The 20,932-nt window shown below is 42.6% G+C and overlaps 4 protein-coding genes across 4 annotated transcripts; all 4 read left to right on the top strand.

Annotated features, from left to right (window-relative positions):
* Nucleotides 1-2,796: 2,796 nt before the first annotated feature.
* LOC108044290 (serine protease inhibitor 42Dd-like) lies at nt 2,797-11,375 on the top strand. The gene is made up of 4 exons (XM_017123250.2): nt 2,797-3,772; nt 3,838-3,979; nt 4,182-4,324; nt 11,186-11,375. Exons 1-3 carry the CDS (start codon nt 2,912-2,914, stop codon nt 4,316-4,318), a joined length of 1,140 nt encoding a protein of 379 aa, XP_016978739.1. The 5' UTR covers nt 2,797-2,911; the 3' UTR covers nt 4,319-4,324; nt 11,186-11,375.
* Nucleotides 5,475-7,867, top strand: LOC123038156 (serine protease inhibitor 42Dd-like). The gene is made up of 4 exons (XM_044462058.1): nt 5,475-6,700; nt 6,760-6,901; nt 7,450-7,596; nt 7,659-7,867. Exons 1-3 carry the CDS (start codon nt 5,840-5,842, stop codon nt 7,584-7,586), a joined length of 1,140 nt encoding a protein of 379 aa, XP_044317993.1. The 5' UTR covers nt 5,475-5,839; the 3' UTR covers nt 7,587-7,596; nt 7,659-7,867.
* Nucleotides 8,985-20,816, top strand: LOC108044260. The gene is made up of 11 exons (XM_044456636.1): nt 8,985-9,860; nt 10,484-10,625; nt 10,981-11,107; nt 12,465-13,440; nt 13,506-13,647; nt 13,748-13,910; nt 16,988-17,078; nt 17,495-17,710; nt 18,844-19,851; nt 19,917-20,058; nt 20,562-20,816. Exons 1-11 carry the CDS (start codon nt 9,000-9,002, stop codon nt 20,696-20,698), a joined length of 4,005 nt encoding a protein of 1,334 aa, XP_044312571.1. The 5' UTR covers nt 8,985-8,999; the 3' UTR covers nt 20,699-20,816.
* On the top strand, nt 12,131-13,933 carry LOC108044289 (serine protease inhibitor 42Dd-like). Its single transcript, XM_017123249.2, has 3 exons — nt 12,131-13,440; nt 13,506-13,647; nt 13,748-13,933. Exons 1-3 carry the CDS (start codon nt 12,580-12,582, stop codon nt 13,912-13,914), a joined length of 1,170 nt encoding a protein of 389 aa, XP_016978738.1. The 5' UTR covers nt 12,131-12,579; the 3' UTR covers nt 13,915-13,933.
* Nucleotides 20,817-20,932: the final 116 nt, after the last annotated feature.

Here is a 20,932-nt window from a genome sequence, read left to right as displayed (position 1 = left end):
CATTACAAAAGCTATACTTATATCCAAAATTGATTACGCACTCCACACATACGGTTACACCCCAAAAAATTCACTAAATAAATTAAAAACCACATTAAACGCAGCTCTTAGATCAGTCTTGGCCGCCTTTCGCACCACACCAACATGCAACCTACTATTCGAATCTGGCATTCCAACAATTGAACAACGACGAGACCACCTTACAACCAAACTTTTCAAAAACCTCATTCGCTCCAAGGATACGCCAATACACAAATACATCAAACCACAAACCAGAACAAAAAAATGGACCTCAACACTAGAACGCACTATGGAAAATTGTCAACTTCTTAACATACCCTTCAAACCTGGAAAACTTTACAAAACTAAACCACCATGGCAACTATCCCAAAACCTAATTAACACCTCACTACACAACTACAAAAAAACCAACACATCACCTGAAACATTCCAAAAACTTTTCTACGAAACTAAAGAAACCTACAAAAACCATACCTTTATCTAAACGGACGGATCTAAACAAAACTCAATTACAACCTTTGCTATAACCACTGAAACTGAAACATTGCACTACGGGAACCTACCTCCTTACTCATCAATCCTAACAGCAGAAATAATCGGAATCCTCGAAGCCACAAAACTTGCAACAAGCATGAGAGGACAATTTGTTATCTGCTCTGACTCTCTGGGAGCGATCGATGCAATCCGCAACCCATCAAATCTCAACAAATACCCCGCATACATCAGAAGACTACTTCAATTAAAACAACCCAAAATAAAAATTCTATGGACCCCAGGACACTCTAACATTATAGGAAACGAACTCGCAGACAAAATAGCAAAAGAGGCAACGAAAATGCCACTAATATATACTCTCAACGAAAATATAAAAGACATTAATAAATTTCTCAAAAATCAACTAAAGCTAGAAAATGAAACCTTAATAAATAAATGCAACTCATGGTACAAAAACATTAACACTAACAACATCCACACATCAACACTCTCTAAGATAACTCAGGAAGAAATTAGCCGAATTGACCAAATTAAATTTATAAGACTTCGGTTAGGACACACAAACATAACACACAAACACCTCCTTGATCTCAATACCACACGAAACTGCCCCCTCTGCCAATCATCAACCCCCATAAACATGGAACACATCATTGACACATGCCCAGCAATTACACAGGACAAGCAACATATCTTTAAAAACCTACTAGCCACCGACTACCTAAAGAACCCTACATCAGAAAATATCAAAACAATTATATCTTTCCTAAAAAAACCAATTTATACAACGAAATCTAAATCCAAAAATTAAAACTAAGAAATAATGTTAATTTAAGTTAACCTACAATAATACGTAGTCGAAGGCCCCGCAGCTAGCACTACACTACCATATGTTAGTCTTAGTTTTGTAAACTTTACTATCATCTATAATAAATAAATAAATAAATAGACTTAAGCCACGAGTTGTACTTTTTTTATTTCTTAACGGGCAATGCTAGATATTGAATATTTCTTATGCTGCTCTCTGTTTCGCTTGTTTTTCTAGAGCATGGTATATTGGCTTATCGGTTAACTTACCAAACAACCCCGGGGAATTCTTCATTTTTCTGTTGAACTTTGCGATTGAAGAGTACGTTGCAGACTGCCGGGACTTTTAAATATTTGTCTTTAACTTCGGGAATGATGAGTATTTCACACTGATAACGTTTGAAATTATTATTAAAACTGAATGTGCCATTAACTTTTAAAACTAAAAGTTTTATGCTCCCACAGATAGTTTGATTTTAATGCTTTTATATGAAAATAATAAGTGATAGTAATATTGTAATATATCAAGACAATATATCTCAATTTATATGTGTGTATGTTGAAAAACTAGGAAACTAAGCTGATTTTCCTATTATTAATCCCGTTACTTGTAAATGAAGCGTTTCGGGCCTCGGATTTTTAAAAAAGGTTATAACGATGTTAAAATTTTGTCCTAAACATTTTTCAATTGTTACTAGCAGTTTTATGATATACTCTTCCGAACATGGCATTTCCGACTTATATATCATATATGTATGTAAAAGAAAGCTTTTTGGGACAAATTTTTGCAATGTTTTGCATTTTTGTATGCTGCTAGTAAACAAAACGGTTAAGTCCTAATTTAGAACGAAACTCAAAAATGCATGTTCGACATAGAAACACGGCTTAATCTGCAAATTGAGATGGCGGAATAGAGGTGCAAAATTATGTGAAATTTATACACTTATAATGGATTTTTTTGAAACTACGCATTTCCAAGTTTATCTCTCATTCGCACATTTGCCTTTAATCGAAAAAAACATTTGAACTGACATTACTCATACGCACAGTTACCGTTGATCAAAAAAACCATTCTAACTGACATTTCGTGTCATATAACTAATTTTAACGTAACCTTAGACACCAAAAGAACAAATAATGTCCCAACTTACAGACTCTTCACCAAAAATTCTCATTCTCAAAAACAAAAACAAGCTTAAGCTGAGCTTTGACTGATAAGGACGCAAACAATAGATGTGGTTTAAAGTCGGGGCAGTCGACAACGCAGCTTCAAACACACAGTTTACCCAGAAATAAAAAACACATTAATAATAACGCATTTTCACGTGAAAAACAATAATCTTTTAATAACCTGAGGTTATTTGGTTAGTTATCAAATATTTAAAGGCACAAGTGTGTAGAAAATAAAGCGAAACAGAGAGCGTTATAAAATATAAATTAAAATATTAAAGGCTGTGATGACACATTCAATTCTTAGCATCGCTCGTTGCGAAATTTAGTTTTCGCCCAAAAGCCACGTCATATAAGTCGAGGGCGGTACCCCTTTTCACTCTCCTCCTGTTCGCTGGTCCGCTCATCTGACGTCACCATGACCGACAACGCCAACATGGAGTTCTCCCGCCGACTGGCTCTCTTCTCCAACAATGTCTACGAAAAGCTGTCGGCGCAGAATCCCGGCCAGAACATCGTCTTCTCACCCTTCGCCATCCAGACGTGTGCGGCGATGGTCCGGATGGGCGCCGAAGGAGAGACGGCCACCCAGTTGGACCAGGGTCTTGGTTTGGCATCCAGCGATGCGGAAAAAATAGCCGATAGTTTCCGCAAGGTACTGGCCGGCTACAAGGACAGCAAGGTCCTGCGGATCGCCAACAAGATCTTCGTGATGAAAGGATATCCACTACGACGGCAGTTTGTCCAGCTGCAGACTAAGCAGTTCCTCTCGACGGCGAAGAGCGTAAACTTCGCTAGGAGTGACAAGGCGGCAGCCACCATAAATAAGTGGGTAGAAAAGCGCACCAAACACTTGATAAAAGACTTGGTTCCGGCCACCGCACTGAACGCCAATTCACGACTGGTTCTGGTGAACGCAATCCACTTCAAGGGCACCTGGCAGTACCAGTTCTCCATATATAAAACCTGGCCGGATACCTTCCACTTGGATGGGGACCACAGCGTCCGTGTTCCGATGATGGTTTTAAACGAGTGGTTCCGTTATGCCGATCTGCCGTCGCTGGACGCCTCGGCCTTAGAGCTGCCCTACAAGGACTCTGACCACTCCATGCTGATCGTCCTGCCCAACAGCAAGACGGGTTTGTCCTCCCTGGAAGAAAAGCTGCGTGCGACGACTCTATCGCTTATTACAAAAAAGCTGCAAAAGACTGAGGTACTAGTGAAGTTGCCCAAGTTCAAGGCCGAGTTCCAAGTGGAGTTGACGGACGTTTTCCAGCAGGTGAGCTTTGTTTTAGAGACATTAAGAAGGAACTGCCGTTAAGATCTCTTTAACCTCTTTTCTAGCTGGGCATGTCAAAAATGTTTACCGACCAAGCGGATTTCGGCAAGATACTGAAAAATCAGGACCCCCTCAAGGTGTCGGCCATCATACACAAGGCCTTTATCGAAGTGAACGAAAAGGGAACCAAAGCTGCGGCTGTCACGGGTAGGTGCTCAGAGTTCTTCCCTAATCTATTAGCATCTATCATTCTCTGAAGCTTTTTTTGTAAAGGAGATTTTTGCATTTGTCTAAAACCATGGGGTGGAACGCCTGTCCTAACAACCATTTACCTATTGCATTACATTATCAATAATGACTCAAAAATTATATTTGTTATAATGATTTCCACTGTCATCTCAATTTACAGATTTGCTCATGATTCCCCTTTCATTGACCATTTACCCCCCGGAACTGAAACGCTTCACTGTTGATCATCCATTTAAGTTCTACATTATCAATAAGGACTCAACTGTTCTTTTTGCTGGCAGCATACAAAAGTTTTAATTAATCGTGGGTACCTCTTAATAACAAAGTTAACCAAGCGATTTGTAAGTCCCCTTTCCATCCGATTTCTAGGTTTGATCGCCAAACGTTTTTGATGACTTGCCGTGGTATTACATTGTCGCTTTGGGCGCAACTACAATATACAATCGCAAACCAAATTTAATAAGCCTAGGACTGCGCCCTATCGGCGATATTTTATATGAAGTTTCTATTTTTTACTTACCAAGTATTTAGCCTCAATAAACTGGTCTAAATTCAAAATTGCTACCACAGTCCCTTCATAAGAATCCGCGTGATGCCTATGCCTTTGCTCTCTACGTGAAGTCCGATAAAGATATTCCCATCTTTACTGGAAAAGATTTGTGTTAATCAATTGAAAGTCTCGGAGAAAGTACTTTTAAGATCAACGAATTAAAATAAACAACTGCATTTAATAACTGTGATTTTTATACCCTTGCAGAGGGTATTATAATTTCAGTCAAAAGTTTGCAACGCTGTGAAGAAGAATTTTCCGACCCAATAAACTATATATATTTTTGACCAGCATCACCAGAAGAGTCTGTCCGTCCGTCCGTCCGTCCGTCCGTTTCTAAGAAAACTAGTCCCTCAGTTTTTAAAGCTAAAAAATTATTACTTTTGTTGTTTTTATTTTAAGTACATATCAAGCAAACACTTCCTATAGTTATTCCTAAATTTTTAAGCAAGTCATTCTAAGTATGCTCTATTGACTTCAACTCGGGATCCTTCTCATAGTAATAGTGTTTTTCGAGAGCTGCTAGCAAAGTCTGATTATCATATCTGACTCAAGGGGATACGTGGGAGGTATATTTGTAAGCAAGGAACCGACTCTTATTACGCCAAGGTTTACCTACGGCCATCGGACGCGAATGGACGCCTTTTGCATTAAGCGTTGGTTAAAAGCTTCCTGAATCTTAAGTTCGCTTCTCAAAAACAAATACAAGCTTAAGCAGAGCTTTGACTGATAAGGACGCATACACAAGTTGTCGTGTAAAGTCATGGCAGTCGACAACGCACGCTTCAAACCCAAAATTTACCCAGCAATCAAAACACATTAGTAATAGAAAACAATGGAGAATGCCCTAAGACTAATTGCTAAGTTATTCGATAAGCCAAAATACAATCAGAACAAAAAGCTTCAGAAGATATAAATTTAAGAGTAAGAGCTGTTGTTGTCGAATATGTAGATAAGCGGGCATGAAAACATCGTTCAGAAATTCAGTTGTCGCTCTAAAGTCACATCATATAAGTCGAGGGCGGAACCCGCTTGAGTGAACAGAAATTGAAAAGTACAAAATAGGAGCCACTGGAGAATGGTCATTGAGAATAAGCAGTTGGTTCAAGTTGTAAATATACAATCGTGATAAGTGGAGCCTGGTGAATCCCCAGCGAAACGGAATACCTGAAAGATATAGTGAACACCATTCGTGGAGGTGACTCACTGCTCCCACTGCTCTGCCTGATCCTCTCCCCCTCTCCCTGGTCCGCTCATCTGACGTCACCATGGTCGACGCCGCCCAACAGGAGTTCGCCCGCAAACTCGCCCTCTTCTCTTTAAACCTCTACGAAAAGCTGTCGGCGCAGAAGCCCGGCGAGAACATAGTCTTCTCGCCCTTCTCCATCCAGACGTGTGCGGCGATGGCCCGGATTGGTGCAGATGGCGAGACGGCCACTCAGTTAGACCATGGTCTTGGTTTGGCCTCCAGCGACGCGGGCCAAATCGCCCACAGCTTCAACCAAGTATTGGCCGCCTACCAGAACAGCCAGGTCCTGCGAATCGCCAACAAGATCTTCGTGATGGAGGGCCATCCGCTGCGCCAGGAGTTTGACCAGCTGCTGACCAAGGAGTTCCTCTCGGCGGCGCAGAGCGTGAACTTTGCCCAAAGCGCCCAGGCGGCGGCCACCATAAACGCCTGGGTGGAGCAGCGCACCAATCACTTAATAAAAGACTTGGTGCCGGCCAGCGCACTGGACGCCAACTCTCGACTGGTTCTGGTGAACGCAATCCACTTCAAGGGCACCTGGCGGACCAGGTTTTCCAAGAATGCCACCCGCCTTGACATCTTTTACCTGGATGTTGCACGGTGCGTACAGGTTCCGATGATGGCTTTAAAGGAGCGTTTTCGATTTGCCAATCTGCCAGAACTGGACGCCTCGGCTTTAGAGCTGCCCTACAAGGACTCTGACCACTCCATGCTGATCGTTCTGCCCAACAACAGGACGGGTTTGTCCGCCCTGGAGGAGAAGCTGCGGGTGACGCCACTCTCACTTATTACACAGGCACTGCAAAAGACTGAGGTACTAGTGAAGTTGCCCAAGTTCAAGGCCGAGTTCCAAGTGGAGTTGACAGATGTTTTCCAGCAGGTAAGCTTTAGAGAAGTCAATGATCAACTTCATTAAAGTATGTTTTATCTCTTCTCTAGCTGGGCATGTCGAAAATGTTCACCGACCAAGCGGAGTTCGGCAAGATACTTGAGAGCCCCGAGCCTCTGAAGGTGTCGGCCATCATACACAAGGCCTTTATCGATGTGAACGAAGAGGGAACAGAAGCCGCGGCTGCCACGGGTAAGTGCTCCAAGTTCTTTCGTACTGCATTAGCATCTTTCATCTTCTGCATTATGATGCGTAAGAAACGCGCCATTGTTTCGCTTGAAGAACCTATTGAGTTCCACGCAGATCATCCATTCATCTATGCCCTTGTCCATGAGGAGGACCTGCCCCTATTTTCGGGCTCAGTTGAGAATAACTGAGGAGAATGACTTCGTCTTCAGCGAGTTTGGTGAGCTGTGATAGTACCTTATAAAATGAATAATGGCATCCTTTTGTGTAACAAGAAGATTTTTTTTGCAATTGCCTAAAAACAACATTTATTTAGCAAACATACATGTAGCAAATACAGACATTACCAAATTAAGTTCGTAACAGATATCCAAAATTCCCAGCACGACCATATGCCATCAAAGAAACTTTAATTGCTGAACAGACTTTCATGTTCATTTCAGGAATGGTCATTTTGAGCGAGAACCAATTCGATTCCATGTCCAGCATCCATTTAACTTTTACATTATCGATAAGGACATTGAACTAAATTCAACTCTCATCTTAATTCACAGCTATGGCCACGTATTTTTCTTCGAAGCCCATGCCTGAGCCGGATCCAAAACGATTCTATGTCGATCATCCATTTAACTTCTACATTCTCAATAAGGACTCAACTGTTCTTTTTGCTGGCAGCATACAGAAACTCTAAATAATCCTCGGTATCTCTCACTAACAAGGTCAACCATGCGATTCGTGTGACTCATGTCCATTTCATTTCCAGGTGTGATCGTCAGTCATATATTGATGACCTAGGCAGAGCATCCATTTAGATTTTACATTGTTTATACGGGCGCCACTGCAATCTATATTCGCAAATCAAATTTAATAAGACAAAGACTGCACACAATCGATGCTCTTATAAATACACTTTACATTTTTGTACTAACCAAGCATGTAGCCTCAATAAAGTCCAAAGCACAACGTTCTAAATTCTCCAATGAAAGTTCTACTTTGTGGCACCAAATCGACGAGATAGGAAAATTTCTGGACAAGGAACTGATCTTCTACTACGCCAAGTTTGATTTTAATGCTATTATTATGCCGGTACACCAAACAGTTGAGTCCTTATAAGAACGAATGGTCGTTCGTTACAGAAACATGGGTTAATCCGCAAAATGAAATGGCGGAATAGAGATGCAAAATGATATAAAATTTCTATACTTTTAATGAATTAGTCTTTACTTTACTCGCCATGCTCCAAGTGATCATCCGCTGGCACACAATACTCGATGAGAACTCCTCAGCGGACTTAAGATTCAGGCAGCTATTGACCAACTCTTTATGAAGGAGGTTCTCATTCGCATCCGATGGCCTTTGGTAAAAAGTACCTCCCTCGTACTCTGCCGACTCAGATTTTGCTTGCATTTAAGGCATACCACAAAATAATTGTTTTGAAAAAGAATGCGTTCTTAAGACTACGCATTTCCATGTTTATCTCTCATACGCACAGTTGCCTTTAACCGAAAAATTCATTCTAACTGACATTACTCATACGCACAGTTGCCTTTTATCAAAAAAAGCATTCTAGCTGACGTTACTCATACGCACAGTTGCCTTTGATCGAAAAAATTATTTTAACTGACATTACGTGCCATAAACTAATTTTTACGGAAACTAAGACACCAAACGACTGGTCAAGAACAAAAATGTCCCAAATTAAACACTCTTCCCCCAAAATTCTCATTTTCAAAATGAAATAAAAGCTTAAGATGAGCTTTGACTGATAAGGACGCAGACACTAGTTGTGGCTTAAGATCAGGCCAGTCGACAACGCACGCTTCAAACACAAAGTTTACCCAGCAATAAAAAACACATTTGTGATAACCTGGGGTTATTTGGTAAGCTACCCAAAAATTCAAAGCACAAGACTGTAGAAAAACAAGCGATACAGAGAGCGTTATAAGATATAAATTTAAAAGTTAAAGGCTGTGATGACACATTCAATATTTAGCATCGCTTGTTGCGAATTTTAGTTTTCGCCCAAAAGCCACGTCATATAAGTCGAGGGCGGTACCCCTTTTCACTCTCCTCCTGTTCGCTGGTCCGCTCATCTGACGTCACCATGACCGACAACGCCAACATGGAGTTCTCCCGTCGACTGGCTCTCTTCTCCAACAATGTCTACGAAAAGCTGTCGGCGCAGAAACCCGGCCAGAACATCGTCTTCTCACCCTTCTCCATCCAGACGTGTGCGGCGATGGTTCGGATGGGCGCCGAAGGAGAGACGGCCACCCAGTTGGACCAGGGTCTTGGTCTGGCATCCAGCGACGAGGAAAAAATCGGCGATAGTTTCCGCAAGGTACTGGCCGCCTACAAGGACAGCAAGGTCCTGCGGATCGCCAACAAGATCTTCGTAATGAAGGGCTATCCACTACGACGGCAGTTTGTCCAGCTGCAGACTAAGCAGTTCCTCTCGACGGCGAAGAGCGTAAACTTCGCCAAGAGCGACAAGGCGGCGGCCACCATAAATAAGTGGGTAGAAAAGCGCACCAAACACTTGATAAAAGACTTGGTTCCGGCCACCGCACTGAATGCCAATTCACGACTGGTTCTGGTGAGCGCAATCCACTTCAAGGGCACCTGGCAGCACCAGTTCTCCATATATAAAACCCGTCCGGCTACCTTCCACTTGGATAAGGACCACAGCGTTTGTGTTTCGATGATGGCCTTAAACGAGTGGTTCCGTTATGCCGATCTGCCGGCGCTGGACGCCTCTGCCTTAGAGTTGCCCTACAAGGACTCTGACCACTCCATGCTGATCGTCCTGCCCAACAGCAGGACGGGTTTGTCCGCCCTAGAGGAGAAGCTGCGGGTGACGCCACTTTCGCTTATTACACGGGCGCTGCAAAAGACTGAGGTGAGAGTAAAGTTGCCCAAGTTCAAGGCCGAGTTTCAAGTGGAGTTGACAGATGTTTTCCAGCAGGTAAGCTTTAGAGAAGTCAAGGATCAACCGCCATTAAAGTCTTTTTTATACCCGTTACTCGTAGAGTAAAAGGGTATATTGTATTCGTGCAAAAGTATGTAACAGCTAGAAGGAAGCGTTTCCGACCCTATAAAGTATATATATTCTTGATCAGGGTCACTAGCCGAGTCGATATAGCCATGTCCGTCTGTCCGTCTGTCTGTCCGTCTGTCCGTCTGTCCGTCTGTCCGTCTGTCTGTCCGTCTGTCTGTCCGTATGAACGCTGAGATCTCGGAAACTATAAAAGCTAGAAGATTGGCATTTTGCATGCCGATTCTAGGAGTTCCTACGCAGCGCAAGTTTGTTTCAAAAAGGTGCCACGCCCCCTTTAACGCCCACAATCGCTTATATACGATTTTAAAAATTTAAATATTTCGGAAAAGTAAAAATGCAGTTTTATTGTGTTTATCAATACCTATAGAAATGTAGAAGAAATTTTTCAAATTGGACCATTCGTTAAAAAGTTATGCGTGATCAAAGTTTCTATCACCATCTCCCTCGCACTCCCTTTACCTGAGTAACGGGTATCTGATAGTCGGGGCACCCGACTATAGCGTTCTCTCTTGTTTTTATCTCTTCTCTAGCTGGGCATGTCGAAAATGTTCACCGACCAAGCGGAGTTCGGAAAGATACTGAAAAAGGACGAGCCCCTGAAGGTATCGGCCATCATACACAAGGCCTTTATCGAAGTGAACGAAAAGGGAACCAAGGCTGCGGCTGTCACGGGTAAGTGCTCCAAGTTCTTCCCTACTCTATTAGCATCCAACATTCTCTGCATGTCCCAATCGTTCATGAGGATTCTCTGTCTAAAACCATTTGGTAAACTCAAATAATTCAAAATAAAAATACTATTTAGCAACAGACATGCCTGGGATGCGTATAAAGACATTACCAAATTGTAAGAGATATCCGAACATCCGCCTTTAAATAAACTCTAATCACTTCCGTGCTGAATTACATGTTAATTTTAGGAATGGTCGGATTATCATCATTCATTTAACTATTACATTGCATTATCAATTATGACTTAAAAATTATATTTGTTATAATTTTATTATTCCACTGTCATTTCAATTTACAGGTGTGATCATGTTTCCGCTTTCATTGACCATTTACCCCCCGGAACTGAAACGCTTCACTGTAGATCATCCATTTAAGTTCTACATTCTCAATAAGGACTCAACTGTTCTTTTTGCTGGCAGCATACAAAAGATTTAATCGTGGGTACCTCTTGATAACAAAATTAACCAAGCGATTTGCAGGTCCCATTTCCATCTGATTTCTAGGTTTGATCGCCAAACGTGTTTTGATGACTTGCCGTGGTATTACATTGTTGCTTCGGGCGTCACTTCAATCTATAATCATACCAAATTTAATAAGCCTAAGACTGCGCCCAATCGGAGATATTTTACATACAGTTTATATTTTTGTACTTAGCTAGATACTTGCCTCAATAAACTGGACTAAATTCATAAGATACCGCGCGATGCCTACAAGAAGTCCGATAAAGATTTATTAAAGAGATAATCAATTGAAAAACTTGGTAATATTGTTTTTGAGAGCTGCTAGCAAAGTCTGGTTATCATATCTGACTCGGGGGAATACGTGGGAGGTATATTGCTAAACATGGAACCGATCTCTTATTACGCCAAGGTTTACCTACGGCCATCGGATGCGAATGAACGCCTTTTGCATGAAGAGTTGCTTAAAAGCTTCTTGAATCTTAAGTTCGTTGAGGAGTTCTCGCTTCAAACTCGCATCCTCATCGCGTATTGTGTGAGTAGAGTAAAGATTAATCTAGTTACTATGAAAAATTGCAGAGGGGATCGACTTAAAATTTGATTTTTTATTTTGTACACTGCTTCTGACTTTTTGTTCCTCAATCATCGACCAAATACTCAACAAGACAAATCTGGAGCAGACCTGAAATTTCTTTAGGAAGGCACCAGTCAGTCCCTTGACTAAGTCGTATCAGGTCGTATGTAAATGGTACATAACACTTTTAGTTTTGAAGCTTATGGCCAAAAGGCTGGGCAACGTGTCCTAACCAACAATTTTTCGACTGTATATTCACCTGGAATAATAATTTCAATTTCAGCGTTTTTTCGCTTTTAGTGGGCTGAATATTATTCTCAAAAACAAAAACAAACTTAAGCAGAGCTTTGACTGATAAGGACGCAAACACTAGTTGTGGTATAAAGTCGAGGCAGTCGACAACGCACGCTTTAAACAAAAAGTTTACCCAGCAATCAAAACGCATTAGTAATGGAGAATCGACTAAGACGAATAGGTAAGTAATTCGGTAAGCCAAAATACAAGATTGCAAGCAAAACAAAAAGTGGACAAGATATAAATTTAAGAGTAAGACCCGTTTGTTCACGCTCGTTGAGAAATTCAGTTGTCGCTCTTAAGTGACATCATATAAGTCGAGGGCGGTACCCGCTTGAGTGAACAGAAATTGAAAAGTACAAAATAGCAGCCACTGGAGAAAGCTCATTGAGAATCAGCAGTTGGTTCAGGTTGTCAATATACAATCCTGATAAGTGGAGCCTGGTGAATCCCCAGCGAAACGGAATACCTGAAAGATATAGTAAACACCATTCGTGGAGGTGACTCACTGCTCCCACTGCTCTGCCTGATCCTCTCCCCCTATCCGCTGGTCCGCTCATCTGACGTCACCATGGTCGACGCCGCCCACCAGGAGTTCGCCCGCCGACTCGCCCTCTTCTCTATCAACGTCTACGAAAAGCTGTCGGCGCAGAAGCCCGGCGAGAACATCGTCTTCTCGCCCTTCTCCATCCAGACGTGTGCGGCGATGGCCCGGATTGGTGCAGATGGCGAGACGGCCACTCAGTTAGACCATGGTCTTGGTTTGGTCTCCAGCGACGCTGACCAAATTGCCCACAGCTTCAATCAAGTATTGGCCGCCTACCAGAACAGCCAGGTCCTGCGAATCGCCAACAAGATCTTCGTGATGGAGGGCTACCCGCTGCGCCAGGAGTTTGACCAGCTGCTGACCAAGGAGTTCCTCTCAGCGGCGCAGAGCGTCAACTTTGCCCAAAGCGCCCAGGCGGCGGCCACCATAAACGGCTGGGTGGAACAGCGCACCAATCACTTAATAAAAGACTTGGTGCCGGCCAGCGCACTGGACTCCGACTCTCGACTGGTTCTGGTGAACGCAATCCACTTCAAGGGCTCCTGGCAGCACCAGTTCCCCAAGCATGCCACCCGCCCGGAGACCTTTTACCTGGATGCAGCACGCAGCATCCAGGTTCCGATGATGGGTTTGAAGGAGTGGTTCCGTTATGCCGATCTTCCAGCGCTGGAGGCCTCGGTCTTGGAGCTGCCCTACAAGGACTCTGACCTCTCCATGCTGATCGTCCTGCCCAACAGCAAGACGGGTTTGTCCTCCCTGGAAGAGAAGCTGCGTGCGATGACTCTATCGCTTATTACAAAAGAGCTGCAAGAGACTGAGGTAGTAGTGAAGTTGCCCAAGTTCAAGGCCGAGTTCCAAGTGGAGTTGACGGACATTTTCCAGCAGGTGAGCTTAGTTTTAGAGGCATTAAGAAGGAACCGCGACTAAAGTCTCTTAAATCATTCCTTTAGCTGGGCATGTCGAAGATGTTCACTGACCAAGCGGAGTTCGGCAAGATGCTGCAGAGCCCCGAGCCTCTGAAGGTGTCGGCCATCATACACAAGGCCTTTATCGATGTGAACGAAGAGGGAACAGAAGCCGCGACTGCCACGGGTAAGAGCTCCAAGTTCTTTCGTACTCCATTAGCATATTTTATCTTCTGCATGTCCCAATTGTTAATCCGTATCTGTGTTGTCTTCTTCCCATCCCGCAGGCATTGTGGAACGCGACTTTGTTTCCTTTGAGGAACCTATTGAGTTCCTGGCAGATCATCCGTTCATCTATGCCCTTATCCATGAGGAAGACCTGCCCCTGTTTTGGGGCTCAGTTGTGCGGCTCGAGGAGAATGACTCCGTCTCCAGCGAGCATGATGAGCTGTGATGGAATCTTATTAAATTAATAAAAGCAACCTTTTGTTGAACCAGAAGATTTTTACATTTGTCTAAAATGGGATAGCCTGTAATGAAAAAACAACAATTTTTTAGCAACAGACATTACCAAATTAAGTTTGAGTGCGAGTCATGTCCATTTTATTTCCAGGTGAGATCGCCAGTCGAATACTGATGACCTACGCTGAGTATCCATTCAGATTTAACTTTGTCAATAAGGGCTTCACTGCAATATATATTTGCAAACCAAATTTAATAAAGCTGACGGTTTAGCACGCTATCGTTGAATCGAGGAAAAATTCTCTATGCCGATATTGTCTTTGGGTCAAGGAACTTCTTATCTTGCTTTTTCAATTGTAAATATTAGCAAGTTAATATTGAAGGGATTATTTAGAGAAGTAACCGAATACAGACAAATGCCCGAGTTATAGTATCGGCCAGGTCAGTGGTGGTCCAAGGGGGTTCCAGTCCTCAGAATTGGTATTTTGGATTTCAATATTTATAATTTGTTGGAAAATAATACGATTTGAATAGGGTAAGAATGTCTTCGACGATTGAAGTGCATTTCTAGACTTACTTCATATATTGTTCAGCGGTGGCCGAGAAGCCGCCGCTGCCGAAAATGTACATAAAATCTTATATACTATACATAAGGGCTTATACACTAATACAAGATGAAAATAAAGAATGTTTATTCAGCAATCCTTTCGAAGTGTCTGCTTGTGTCGTATTTTCGATGTCAGCAAATCGTAAGCGGGGACCTCGAGTGGGTCGTTGCCGGATTTAAACAATGTTTCAGATTACAACATAATTGTATCCAAATGTGTGGGTTCAAGTGGTTCCAGTGAGCGTACTATTTCTAGGGTAGCTCTGGGAGGTTTGGCCGGAGGCTCGTTCGTTAAAAATTCGTTAAGTTTTTGCAGGTAATCGTGTTCAGTATTATAGTTAATGTCATTTTTTGAAGAAGTGAGTTCTTTCCGAGAATAATTCAAATTGTTTTTATTTGGTTGCAACGTATAAGGCGTTGTTGTACGAGTTAGGGTTTCAAATAATATTTCCTCGTGGTCAAGTTCCAGCTTATTAGGCTTTCTGTTTTCGAATATAATCCTATATATTTCGGTGAGAGGCGATTATAGTCCCTGTTCTGATTTTGGTTATAGTCCCTGCTCCGATACTGATAATTGACCCTATTTTGGTATTGGTATTGATTTGACCGGAAACGATCGCTTTGCCTAATCGACTGTCTGTTTTGCGACCAGTTTGTCGCACTCTCCGCATAGTACAAACTCCTTTCTTTTACTGCCATGTCGTATGCTTCCTCTAACCCTGCAGGCTTAAAGGCTCGGACTATGCCGCCCAGATTTCCTCTAAGTCCCGCAAGGAATGTTGTCAAGCAAGTTTGGGACACAACTCTCTGCCTAACTCTAATTGCAAGAGGTTCGGTTTCCTCTGTTTCGATTACTCTGAACAAAGCTAACTTGATCCTGGTAATCTGGTCGTAAGATCTTTGTAGAGACAGTTGTTTTTGTTTCAAATTATACAGTTCCGTCATTAGAGTCCCTTCGTCTCTCCTATCCCTACAGTGTCTTATTAGTGCGTCCTTAATGTCGTCCCAAATTAAGTTCGCTTCTGAGGCGATGACTGCCTCATTCGCCTTTCCCTCTATTTTCTGTCTAATAGCTCTAAGCAACATTTGGCCATACGGAGTCTGATCCGTGCCCCTGATCATCAGAATTATTTCCTCAACGTTGTTGATAAACTCGTTTAGTGTAAATGGGTCCCCGGAGTATGAAGGTAAATAGCGAATTACGTCTGGGATCCTCATTGAGGCAAACAATTCAGCAGGGTTGACAACCGCCGTGCTGAGGTGGGACGGTGAGGAATTGTTACTAGTGTCCATGGTCACGGGTGATGGTGTAATAATTGGTCTTAGGGATAGAGAATTTTCCTGAGGTGATCTGTTTCTAGGGATCTGTTTCTTACTTTCGCCTCTAGTAGTAATCTTGTTAGTTGGAAGTAGGCTTTTGACTTTGGAAATATTCGGCTTTAAATTAGTTTATTATTATTTCTGGATAAACAATTCAGCTCTTAGCGTCTTGTGTTCTATGTGTGTTCTTAAATTTATTGTTTGTATAATACTTAAGTAATTAGTGTGTTGATGCGTCTTGTGGTGTAGTGTTCCTCAGGTGTTGTACTCTTGTGGCAATTACCTGTGAAGGTGTAAAATTAGTATTCTTTTCTAATTTTTTCTTTTTGATATCTTTTTAATATATATTCATAAGCAAAAATATTTTTTTGTATATTCAAGACTTTAAGTGCCAATTGAAACCAGCTTTCAATGAAATTCACATGAATTTCCTTGATACTGATGACCCTTTACAAAACACGCCATGGGATTGCAAGAATTGTTTCGTAATTATTGGACACTAAATTTTATTTTATATAATTTAGAGTTCATTCAGACATGAAACCAGCTTACAAAATTTGCCATAAATTTTGTAACTGACGCACAAAACCCGCGATGGGATTGTAGAACTATTTCATTGAATACATATTCTCTCAATATAGTTGTGTAATTTTTATTTTCAAAAATCTTCTTTTTCATTCATCTTTTTTTATATTAATTTTTATTTTCTATTCTATTTTTTATATATATTTTCTTTTTGTTTTCCTTTTTAATTTAAAAGAAAAAATGACCACTAGAGATATATATATATTTTTTTTAGTAACACAAATTTTTCTAAAATTATGATCTGCCGAAAGGTACGGCATTTTGAAGTATTTTCTTTTTTTTTAATTTTTAACTGCCCAATTCTTTCTTTTAAAATTTTTGCAAATATATATATTTCTTGTTTTCTTTCTTTCCCTGTACGGATCTGATTTGTTTTTTTTAACTTTCTTTTGCTTGCTTTCCCATGTTGTATGTTATTTGTCACGGATGTATATTTTTCACGATTTAAAACTTGGCATTTCTGTTTTTGTACTTTAGTTCACAAGAATACTTCACCTTAGTCTGTGTGTGTGTTTTTCTTACAGTGTAATTATCATGATACGATCCAACCTAGTTCGTTGCTCGGCTGCACCAGTTATAGTGTCTGCCAGGTCAGTGGTGGTCCAAGGGGTTTCCAGTTATCCGTTGATGAGTCCACAGAATTGGTATTTTTGATTTCAATATTTATAAATGGTTGGAAAATAATACAATTTGAATAGAGTAAGAATGTCTTCGACGATTGAAGTGAATTTCTTGACTGATTTCATATATTGTTCAGCGGTGGTCGAGAAGCCGCCGCTGCCGAAAATGTACATAAAATCTTATATACTATACATAAGGGCTTATACACTAATACAAGATGAAAATAAAGAATGTTTATCCAGCAATCCGTTCGAAGTGTCTGCTTGTGTCATATTTTCAGTGGCGAGGGGTCGGGGCATCCTGATGCGATGTCAGCAAAGCGTAAGCGGGGTAACGACTCGAGTGGGTCGTTGCCGGGTTTAAACAATGTTTCAGATTGCAACATAATTGCATCCAAATGTTCCTTCAAGTGGTCGCCCAATCAGCGTACCATTTCTAGGGTAGCTCTGGGAGGTCTGGAGGCTCGTTGCCTACCGACTGGTCGGTAACTCCCGCCCTGCATCAGCTGGATGACTACGATCTCTGCCTGGATAGGCCCACTGGTAGCTACTGCCTGGTATATGTAGAGATGCTCCCCAATGCAAGTTCTACTTTGTGGCTCCAAATCGACGAGAGAAGAAAATTTCTGGGCAAGGAAGTGAGCTCCTACGCCAAGGTTCGCCAACGGCCTTCGGATGCGAATGCACGCATTTTGCTTGAAGAGTTGGTTAAAATCTGCCTGAATCTTAAGTTCGCTGAGGAGTTCTCGCTTCCGACTCGCGATTAAAGATTAAACTAGTAACTATAAATGAATTGCAGATGAGATCGATTTAACATTTTATGCTTTTTTAATTAGCTTAAGACTTTCTGTTTTTCAATCATCGACCAAATACTCAGCAAGACAAATCCGGAGCAGACAGATACTTTTTTTGGGAAGGCACCAAAGCTCCGTAACTATTTTGATTTTGGGTTGCCACGAGGACAGCAGCTCCGCACCTTTTTCAACTACTGTAACTAGTATCGACTGACTGTCGTATGTATGTAAATGGTATATAACACTTTTAGTTTTAGAAGCTAATGGCCAAAAGCAGGGCAAACGCGTCTAAACCGACAAATTTTCGACTACATATTCAGCTGGAATAATAATTCAATTTCAGCGTTCTTCCGTTATCAGTGTTCTGAAAAGTATTCTCAAAAACAAAAACAAGCTTAAGCAGAGCTTTGACTGATAAGGACGCAGACACTAGTTGTGGTTTTAAGTCAGGGCAGTCGACAACGCACGCTTCAAACACAAAGTTTACGCAGAAATCAAAACTCATTAGTAATAGAGCGAAATTTATTGAAAAATGGAGAATCCTCTAAGACTATTTGGTAAGTTTTTCGATAAGCCAAAATACAAACAAGCAATACAGAGAGCGACACAAGATATAAATGTAAAGAGGGCAAGCAAAACAGAGAGCGCGGAAAGCAGAGAATTTTAGTCGTACTAAGAGAAAAACTCGTTTGGCAATTCGAATTTAAGAGCAAAAGCCGTTGTGGTCGAATATGTAGATATGCGGGCATAAAAACATTGGACGCTCGTTGAGAAATTCAGTTGTCGCTCTAAAGTCACATCATATAAGTCGAGGGCGGTACCCGCTTGAGTAAACAGAAATTGAAAAGTACAAAATCGAAGGCACTGGAGAAAGCTCATTTAGAATCAGCAGTTGGTTCAGGTTGTAAATAAACGTTCCTGATAAGCCAAGCCTTGTGAATCCCCAGCGAAACGGCATACCCGAAAGATATAGTGAACACCATTCGTGGAGGTGACTCATCATTCCACTGCAATTACATAAATTTATGAAACCAAGCACATCTTATCCACGGTTGATTTGGATACTTACAGCTTGCTGGTTGCTCCCACTGCTCTGCCTGACTCTCTCCCCCTATCCACTGGTCCGCTCATCTGACGTCACCATGGTCGACGCCGCCCACCAGGAGTTCGCCCGCCGGCTCGCCCTCTTCTCTATCAACGTCTACGAAAAGCTGTCGGCGCAGAAGCCCGGCGAGAACATCGTCTTCTCGCCCTTCTCCATCCAGACGTGTGCGGCGATGGCCCGGATTGGTGCAGATGGCGAGACGGCCACTCAGTTAGACCATGGCCTTGGTCTGGCCTCCAGCGACGCGGGCCAAATCGCCCACAGCTTCAACCAAGTATTGGCCGCCTACCAGAACAGCCAGGTCCTGCGAATCGCCAACAAGATTTTCGTGATGGAGGGCCATCCGCTGCGCCAGGAGTTTGACCAGCTGCTGACCAAGGAGTTCCTCTCGGCGGCGCAGAGCGTCAACTTTGCCCAAAGCGCCCAGGCGGCGGCCACCATAAACGGCTGGGTGGAGCAGCGCACCAATCACTTAATAAAAGACCTGGTGCCGGCCAGCGCACTGGACGCCAACTCTCGACTGGTTCTGGTGAACGCAATCCACTTCAAGGGCACCTGGCAGCACCAGTTCCCTAAGCATGCCACCCGCCCGGACACCTTTCACCTGGATGCAGCACGCAGCGTCCAGGTTCCGATGATGGGTTTGAAGGAGCGGTTCCGTTATGCCGATCTGCCGGCGCTGGACGCCTCGGCCTTAGAGCTGCCCTACAAGGACTCTGACCTCTCCATGCTGATCGTTCTGCCCAACAGCAAGACGGGTTTGTCCTCCCTGGAGGAAAAGCTGCGTGTGACGCCTCTCTCGCTTATTACACAGGCGCTGCACAAGACTCAGGTGGTAGTGAAGTTGCCCAAGTTCAAGGCCGAATTCCAAGTGGAGTTGACGGACGTTTTCCAGCAGGTGAGCTTAGTTTTAGAGGCATTAAGAAGGAACCGCGACTAAAGTCTCTTGAATCTTTCCTCTAGCTGGGCATGTCGAAAATGTTCACCGACCAAGCGGAGTTCGGCAAGATGCTGCAGAGCCCCGAGCCTCTGAAGGTGTCGGCCATCATACACAAGGCCTTTATCGATGTGAACGAAGAGGGAACAGAAGCCGCGGCTGCTACGGGTAAGTGCTCCAAGTTCTTTCGTACTGCATTAGCATCTTTCATCTTCTGCATGTCCCAATTGTTCATCCGTGTCTGTGTTGTCTTCTTCCCATCCCGCAGGCATTGTGATGCGTAAGAAACGCGCCATTATTTCGCTTGAGGAACCTATTGAATTCCTCGCAGATCATCCATTCATCTATGCCCTTGTCCATGAGGAGGACCTGCCCCTGTTTTGGGGCTCAGTTGTGCGGCTCGAGGAGAATGACTCCGTCTCCAGCGAGCATGATGAGCTGTGATGGTACCTTATCAAATTAATAAAGGCAACCTTTTGTTTAACAAGAAGATTTTTGCATTTGTGTAAAATGGGGTAACCTGTAATGACAAAACCACAATTAATTTAGCAACAATCATGCCTGGGCAGCATATACAGACATTACCAAAGATATCCGAACATTCCCCGCACGACCATATGCCTTAAAAGAAACACTAAATGCTAAAGCGCCGACTTTCATGTTCATTTCAGGAATGGTCATGTGCTATGCCACGATGCTCTCTTTTGAGCCGGAACCCATCCGATTCCATGTCCAGCATCCATATAACTTTTACATTATCGATAAGGACTCAACAATTCTATTTGCGGGAAAAATACTAAAACTTTAGTCATCAAATTTGTGATGCTATCATTCCGTTCACATCCACCAATGGTCTCACGTACATTAAACTAAATTCCACTGTCATCTCAATTTACAGGTATGGTCATGATGCGCTGTTCGCTGCCCATGCCTGAGCCGGATCCGAAACGATTCTATGTCGATCATCCATTTAACTTCTACATTCTTAATAAGGACTCAACTGTTCTTTTTGCTGGCAGCATACAGAAACTCTAAATAATCC

This window comes from Drosophila rhopaloa, unplaced genomic scaffold, assembly GCF_018152115.1.
Source record: "Drosophila rhopaloa isolate 14029-0021.01 unplaced genomic scaffold, ASM1815211v1 contig_115, whole genome shotgun sequence".
NCBI classification, from domain to species: Eukaryota; Metazoa; Arthropoda; class Insecta; order Diptera; family Drosophilidae; genus Drosophila; species Drosophila rhopaloa.
The sequence above is the reverse complement of the archived record's forward strand: the minus strand, read 5'-3'. Positions and strand labels throughout refer to the sequence as shown.